This window comes from Ranitomeya variabilis, chromosome 3, assembly GCF_051348905.1.
Source record: "Ranitomeya variabilis isolate aRanVar5 chromosome 3, aRanVar5.hap1, whole genome shotgun sequence".
Lineage (NCBI taxonomy): Eukaryota > Metazoa > Chordata > Amphibia > Anura > Dendrobatidae > Ranitomeya > Ranitomeya variabilis.
In genome coordinates, this window is record NC_135234.1 from 37,089,171 (window position 1) to 37,098,074 (window position 8,904).

Below are 8,904 nucleotides of genomic sequence, written 5' to 3' on the forward strand. Positions count from 1 at the left end.
AACTTCTCTATACTATTTACTATTATCCTACACAATGGTGTTAAATTTAATATACTGTATTTATCTGGTTTTGCTTATACAGCGCTATCATATTCCACAGCACTTTACATATATCACATACATGTATGATAACCTCTCTACATCTATGTGCCATCACTACTATATTTTACACACACTCCCTTGATCCAGTCTACTGACATGTCCGTCTGTTGTGAGACTTATGCTTTTATATTTTGCATGTTATTTTAAATGAACCTTTATTAAGAATTTGTAGTTCACTTTATTTGCCTTTGGTTCATACTGATATATGCAATCAAGGCACTAGATAGTCATTTTGAAGTTTTTTTGCACCACTTTGGGATAGATTCGCTAAAAGGGGAAAAGCCGGAGGTGCAGTTTAAATTAATCAAAAATGCAGGTGTTTTGCATTTCAAAAATAAAAAAAAAATAAAATAAATGGAGTAGCATTTCCGGCACAGTGTACGGAGGCGCACGACAGAAGGTTTGCAGAATTAAGAATTTTCACTGTGTGCTGCAGCAAGACTGGCATAGAGTGAGGGTGAACATCATCAGTTTTGATGAATTGACTCCATAGCGTATTACTAAACCTTTCACCCAGGAACTAGAGTCTTACAAAAATTTCCAAGTTATATTTTTCCAGAAAGAACCTAACAGCTAAGTCTGTCCACACCACATTTGTACAGCGCTGATATTTTATCAAACTATTGTGCACGAGTTAAATCAATTTTTTTTATCAGAGAAATGCTCAAACAGTAAACTATATTTTCCCTTCATAAACTACACGAACAGCCAATGTCCTTGTAAAGAACAAAGGACGTAGTTATCGCGATATGAAAGGACACTTAAAAGCCTCTAAAATCATTCTCTCACCAAGACCCTGAACAATATAAAACAAACCTCAAATTAAAAGGACAGGAAAATACTTCTAAAAATGTATTAAAGAAAGCCTTACCGTGATGTGGGTTCATTGGCCCAGGAGCATTATTTGGCCCTCCTTGAGGAGCAGGCCCAAATCCATTTCCATTATCATCAGACTCAATATTTTCTCGTCCAGATCCGAGAGACATAGGATGTCCTTGCGATATGTCTGAATCATTTGATGAAGGACCTGCAGCAGCTAAGAAACCAAGTGTTATTCACAAAGCTCCCAGTACGAGACCCTCATTCATAGAAAGTTAAGCAAGACCACTAAAAACAACGCAATATACCCCCCCACAGCGTCTGTTCTAGTTTACGAGCAGGTATTTTACATAGTTATTAAAACAAATGAAACTCAGTGCATATGTGTAAGGGTACCTTTACACAGTGCAATTTTGATCGCTACGACGGCACGATTTGTGACGTTCCAGCGATGCATTTACGATATCGTTGTGTCTGACACGCTACTGCGATCCGGATCCCCGCTGAGAATCGTACGTCGTAGCAGATCGTTTGAAACTTTCTTTCGTCGTCTAGTGTCCCGCTGTGGCGGCATGATTGCATCGTGTGACACAGGTTGTATACGATGTGCGCACAGTAACCAACGGCTTCTACATCGCAAATACGTCATGAAATTATCGCTCCAGCGCTGTGTATTGCACCGTGTGACCGCAGTCTACGACGCTGGAGCGATAATCATACGATGCTGCAACGTCACGAATCGTGCCGTCGTAGCGATCAAAATTGCACTGTGTAAAGGTACCCTAATACAAGATCTAAAATGATAGATTTACACAAATTATTCTAAGTGGATTCTGCTGATCACATTGGGGCCCCGCTTTCTAGCGCTCGTCTTCCCTAATTTATAAAATAACATTGCCCAGGTCCTGTACACGTTAGTTAAATGGCGGCTCATAGATGAGTAATTATAATGAATTGCAGAACAAATATAAACCACAAAGTTCCAGAAAGGAAGTGACTTACAGGTTGGCGGCATGCCTAATCCAGATAAAGGTGGAGGAAGAGATACTGGAGCCATGGGAGGAGGCATCCCCAAAGGAGGTAGAAAGCCTGGAGGGCAGATACAGTGTTAGAAAAATCACAGAAGACGACACTTTGGTTTCATTTATTTTGTTAAACATTAAATTTTATGTAGAAAAAAATCAAACTAATGGTCATCTGTTTAATGGAATCAATTTTAAAGGGGTTGCAATTTGGAGAGGTCATCGATATCAAATCGGTGGGGATGCGACATCCAGCACCTCAGCCGGTTAGCTGTTCCTGGAAGCGGCTGGATGTGCTCAACTTTGTCAACTGAACGTCCAGCCGGCGTCGGCACCAGCTAATCGGCGGGGTGCTGCTCCACCATCAGATATTGATGACCTATTCCTAATATAAAAGGATAGGAAATCCCCTTCGAAATTGCCCCCAGAACCACCAGTTGTGTCTTCATAGGTAAACAACCTGCCTAAAAATCACTTTATTACGTTACACACAGATCTTTACAAACAGGATTTCTAAAGTACGTTTATGATCTGTAAATGAAGCCTTTGACCAGTCGATGGGGCGTTAGGGTCTTCAGACTAGTCGGCCCACTAAGCATGCTATCACGCCCCTGTGAACATGATAACATAACTTACAAGCGTGTCATTGCCAGCCCTATAAATCCCTCGCGCATGAGCGTGGCTTCTTTCCCTCACTGCAGTGATCCTTTGAAAACACACTCTGCTTCAGAGGATCAATACCATGAGGGGCAGAAGTCGCGCTCATGCACAAGGGATCTATAGCACTGGCGATTACACCCACAGGGGGGGTAATAACATACAAGTGGGTCGTCTAGTCTGGGGACAACACCACCCCATGGACTAGTCAAAGACCTCATTTATAAATCATAAACAGACTTTAGAAAACATTTTTCTAAAGAACTTTTTGTGTGTGATGTAATACAGCAGGGGTGGGGCCCCCAGTGGCTTTTCATGCGGCCGGCCCGTGGGAAGGTCCGCCGAAGTCTGCAATGCTCAGGAGGCAGCCGCATCCAGCCAGCTGCCGGCCCTTTAACCCCCAAGAGCATGGTAGGCAGCGCTCATTACGGAACGCTTCCTGCCCTGCACAGGAATGATGAAGTTAGCGCCGGGGTGGGCGGGGTTAGCGGTCAATGCGCTCCTGTCCTCCTGTCCCAGAAGAGGAGCAGCTGCCAGAGGCCAGAGTGATCTCTGTGCCGGCAGCTCTGGGCCTGTCTGCAGGTGATCTGTGCCCCTCAGCTATGTGCTCCCCTGTGATCTGTGCCCCCCCCCCCCCCCCGCTATGTGCCCCAATATGATCTCTTTGCCCCATCTGATCTTTGCCCCCAACTGTAAGCCCCCTGTGATCTGTGGCTCCCAACTACATGCCCCCATGTCATCGCTGTGCCCCCATGTGATCTGTGGCCCCAGCTATGTGCCCCCCCCCCACCGTGATCTGTGCCCCATAGGTTACCAGTGATCTCTGCTCCCATTGTGATCTCTGCACCCCATAGCTATATGCCCCGTGATTTGTGCCCTCCAGCTATATGCCACCTTGTGATCTGAGCCCCCCAGCTATGTGCTCCCCTGTGATCTCTGCCCCCCGCAGCTAGTTGCTCCGTGATTTGTGCCCTTCAGCTATATGCCCCTTGTGATCTGAGCCCCCCAGCTATGTGCTCCCCTGTGATCTGTTCCCCGTGATCTCTGCCCTCCGCAGCTAGTTGCTCCCTGTGATTTGTGCCCTTCAGCTATATGCCCCTTGTGATTTCTGTGCCCTCCAGCTATGTGCCCCTGTGATCCCTGGGGCTCCCAGCTTTGTGCCTCCATATGATATTTGTGCTCCTATGTGATCTGTGCCACCTGTGATCTGTCCCCTCCAGATATGTGCCCCTCCATGATCTGTGCCCTCCTGTGATCTTTGTGCCGCCTCTGGAAAAGCAGCTGTGAAAAGCATCATGATCAGTATCATCTAATATCACAGCAGCACCAAAGAGAAATAGCTCCAGCCGTCACATTAAGGGTGAGTTTCTGTAATTGTTTGACTAAATATACTGAGGTCATTTTCAAGGTGATCATTTTTATGTGGCCCCCGAATGATACTAGAAATTTCCAAATGGCCCCCAGCAGGAGAAAGGGTCCCCACCCCTGTAATACAGGGACTGTGAGGCAGGGTACTTCCATTTGCAGATACAACTGCTGGTGGCTTTGGGGGTCGCAAGGGACCAAACAGGTTCTCTAATTGAGGTGCGTACCAAGAAAAAAACAAACAAAAACAAACAAACCTCTACTGGGTGGGAGAATAAAAGAAAAAAAAAAAAGTTTTGAAATGGAACAAAAACCCCCACCTTAAAAACAGAATTAAATAAGAACTATTGTTTATGCTTTTAAACACATCTCTATAAAAAGGAAAAACTGGTGTCAGTTTCATGTTTATTTGCAACAATTATCTCTTTCTACTGGATCCATTAGAAATAGACATGTGAATAGTCTTATCCTGGTATTGAAATTATTCTGAATGGTTTTAACTTTGCTCATTTGGAGAGACATCCCTGTGCAGATTACTTAAGTGTACTTTTATTGATTTTTTTTTTTAAGCTCCACATCTTTCAGTCATATGCAGCAAACAGAGGAAACACAATACATCTTCACAATCATTTAACCATGTAGACTAGAAATGTCCTACTTTGACACCTACTGAGAAGTTGTCTTTCATCAGCCCTAGTTCATAAAAGGTTAAAGAATTTTAGTTATATGCTTAAATCAGGGACGTCATCCACTCATTATCTGCGCATACATCTTTGCCTTTAGTTGGCTCTCAATAGTCCTGTAATGAATGTGAGGAATAGGAAAGGGCATAGCTTGCTGGACACTAGATTGTAGGCTTCTTGTGATCAGCGCTTTACAACCTTGAGAACAAGGCTCTACAACCCCATTCTGAATGGAGCGGAGGAGCCCATAAGCAGCCTCCATCCCATTCATCGTTTATGGGTCCGCAGAAAATAACAGAGCATTATACTTGCCAATCCCGAAACAATAAATGGAGTGGACAAACTGGGGGTGGAAGCGGACGGACTTCAGAAAATCAGCAAGATCTCTCTTATCGATAAGATTTTTTTTTTTTTTTTTTTATTGGGAATAACCATTTAAAAAGGGGTTCTTCGAGAAATGTAATAAAAATAAACTTTTTTTTTAAATACCTTTATATTTTGAAAAAGGTATACTTTATCTAGTGCACAGTGAGGATTTAAAAAAAAAAAAAAAAAAAAAGGTGACTGCCATCTATCTCACTGTGCAGCCCATCCTAGATTTCAGAAGGCACGCAGTAGGACGGGCTGCGTGACGCACAAGACAGACGCACTAAAAGAGTCTCGAGCAGATGTTCTTGATGCAGTCTGTCCTACTGTGTGTCCTCTGAAATCTAGGAATGGTCATGATTGATGGAAACTGCTATCTTTTAACCCTTTTTAGTTTTTGCGTTGGTTTTTCGCTCCCCTTCTTCCAAGAGCCATAACTTTTTTTTATTTTTCCGGCAACTTGGCCATGTGAGGGATTGCTTTTTGCGGGACAAGTTGTACTTTTGAAAGACAGACACCATACGTTTTACCATGTCGTGTACTAGAAAACAGGAAAAAAAATTCCAAGTGCGGTGAAACTGCAAAAGTGCAATTCCACAACGTTTTTTTTGGATATTTTCTTTTTTACCTTGTTCACCAAATGCTAAAACTGACCTGCCATTATGATTCTCCAGGTCATTAAGAGTTCATAGACACCAAACATGTCTAGGTTCCTTTTATTTTTTTAAAGGTTTGTTAAAACAAATAAAAATTGCGTCATTTTCCAATACCCGTAGTGTCTCCATTTTTCATGATCTTGGGTTGGGTGAGGGCTTATTTTTTTGTACGCCGAGCTGATGTTTTTAATTATACCATTTTGGTGCAGAAACGAACTTTTGATCGATCGCCCGTTATTGCACTTTAATTCAATGTTGCAGCGCCCCCCAAAAAACGTAATTCTCTCAGTACGCCGTTTAGTGTCAATTTTTTTTAATTGTTTATTGTCCTTGTTTTATTTTGAATGGGATGAAATAGGGGTGATTTGAACTTTTAAATATTTTATTAATATTTTTTAAAAAGCTGCCATAACCTAATTGTCTCTGCTACATACAGGCGATGATCAGATTGCCCGAGTGTAGCAGAATTGCTGACTTGCTATGGGGCAGCGCTCATAGCAATCCAGCAGTGACAACCATAGAGGTCTGCAGGAGACCACTAATTGCCATTCCAACCCATCGGTGACTCACGATCACGTGACAGGGGTCACCGATGGGCGGATTTCACGATTTGTGAAGTCTCGCGAGACTTCGGCATTATCTTCAATGGAGCACGGTGACCAGCTCCACTGCACAGGCGCCAGATTCCCAGCCCCGCAGTGTGAATACATCATATCACACTGCGGGGCGGGATCTGTGGCCTCCGCTACACGATATTTATAAATAAAACTGATAATCGGGCATTGTCATTCCTTCTTGTCAAAGGGGTACAAGCAGCACTGACTGCACAGCAAGTCTACCATGACAGGTTCCACTTGATGACACTTATCAATTCATTCATAAATATTCCGGAGGAATAATGGCTCACAATTGCTATTTCAGGTAGAGTTTTAGTAAAACAGATCAGTAAGGAGAAATGATAGCTACTGACAAACACCACAGAAAGCAGCAAAGACGTCACTACCTTCTTCATGTAGCGCTGGACATGGTGTAATTGTGGCTGCAGTTTTATGACAAGTCTGCCCTGCTGACAGATACAGATAGGTCTGTAACGTTGCAGACTTTTTTCCCCCCAATGCCTAGTACATGTGGTTATACAGCAAGAACACAGTATACATGAAAACAATTTAGGCTGTGTTAACAAATGGCTTTTTTCCTCTGCAGCAAAACCCGCTCTCTTGACAATAAAGCTGCAGGGAAAAAAAGCAGGTTTTGCTTTTTTTTCTTGCATTTTTGTCATTCTACATTTGTCTCTTGTGCATGCTGATAAAGTTTAATGACAAAAAAAGAATACTGCTTCTGAAGAGGAAAATTGGAAAGGAAAAAAAGTACTTACAGATTATAGCAAAATTTTTCACATATATCGTATGCCAAGGCATTAATATTACATTAAGAGTGAATGCGCTACACTACAGGAATGAAACCTGTATGCCTGTGTGAGCACATTAAAGGGAAACTTACGTGATTCACATTGGGCATGGTTGACTTAAAATCCTCTATACGGGCATACTCTGACCTGTGCAGAGGTCACTGTGCAGGGAGGAATCCTGTATGCGGGCATAATCTGACCTGTGCAGAGGTCACTGTGCAGGGAAGAATCCTCTATGCTGGCATAATCTGACCTGTGCAGAGGTCACTGTGCAGGGAAGAATCATGTATGCTGGCATAATCTGACCTGTGCAGAGGTCACTGTGCAGGGAAGAATCCTCTATGCTGGCATAATCTGACCTGTGCAGAGGTCACTGTGCAGGGAAGAATCATGTATGCTGGCATAATCTGACCTGTGCAGAGGTCACTGTGCAGGGAGAAATCTTCTATGAGGGCATACTCGGACCTGTGCAGAGAGGAATCCTGTATGGTGGCATAATCTGACCTGTGCAGAGGTCACTGTGCAGGGAGGAATCCTGTACGCTGGCATACTCTGACCTGTGCAGAGCTCACTGTGCAGGGAGGAATCCTGTATGCGGCATAATCTGACCTGTGCAGAGGTCACTGTGCAGGGAAGAATCCTCTATGAGGGCATACTCTGACCTGTGCAGAGCTCACTGTGCAGGGAGGAATCCTGTATGCGGGCATAATCTGACCTGTGCAGAGGTCACTGTGCAGGAAGGGGCCGAGGAAGCAACAACCTATTGTGAATGATGGATTATGTGTAATTTGCTGTATATACAGATTTTGTCATTGTAAACCTCCCTGTGAGGATACTGAGACTGCTGAAAAGTCTTCTGTAGAGAAAAGTATATGTCATCCTATGGTGAGTCTCAGTGTAAACAGTGGAAAATGCAATATTTCAGCTTTATTTTTGCATAATGACAGAAATAAGGTTTAAAAAGATTTGAAGAATTTTATACCATATTAAAAAATAAAAGTACAATTTTCACAATGAACACTATACCTATTAGACTCATACTTCATTCTTGTTAGCAGCCACATCAACATAGATAAATGTCCCAAATGACTTTTTGGCTCATGATGTAATCTGGGCACAAATTATTATGAAGGGGAAAGGGGTGAGCTGTGACATCACCTATTGTGAACGGTGGATCCTGTGTTACCTACTGCATATAGAAGTGTTATCAGTCATTGTACAGGAGGAGGAGGTGAGCTGTGATATCACCTATTGTGAATGGTGGATCCTGTGTTATCTACTGTATATAGATGTATTATCAGTCATTGTACAGGAGGAGGAGGTGAGCTGTGACATCTATTGTGAATGGTGGATCCTGTGTTACCTACTGTATATAGAGGTGTTATCAGTCATTGTACAGGAGGAGGAGGTGAGCTGTGATATCACCTATTGTGAATGGTGGATCCTGTGTTATCTACTGTATATAGAGGCGTTATCAGTCATTGTACAGGAGGAGGAGGTGAGCTGTGATATCATCTATTGTGAATGGTGGATCCTGTGTTATCTACTGTATATAGATGTATTATCAGTCATTGTACAGGAGGAGGAGGTGAGCTGTGACATCTATTGTGAATGGTGGATCCTGTGTTACCTACTGTATATAGAGGTGTTATCAGTCATTGTACAGGAGGAGGAGGTAAGCTGTGACATCACCTATTATGAATGGTGGATCCTGTGTTATCTACTGTATAGAGAGGTGTTATCAGTCATGGTACAGGAGGAGGAGGTGAGCTGTGACATCACCTATTGTGAACGGTAGATCCCGTGTTACCTACTGCATATAGAGG

General features: G+C 43.1%; 1 protein-coding gene across 1 annotated transcript in view; it reads right to left on the reverse strand.

The window, feature by feature from the left end:
* Positions 1-8,904, reverse strand: part of SCAF4 (SR-related CTD associated factor 4) — a 147,812-nt gene that overhangs the window by 38,433 nt on the left and 100,475 nt on the right. Inside the window, exons 18-19 of the mRNA XM_077293971.1 lie at positions 1,924-2,010; positions 974-1,138 (exon numbers count right to left, since the gene is read on the reverse strand). Of these exons, the coding sequence (XP_077150086.1) occupies positions 974-1,138; positions 1,924-2,010 (252 nt within the window). The remainder of the gene's footprint in view (positions 1-973; positions 1,139-1,923; positions 2,011-8,904) is intronic.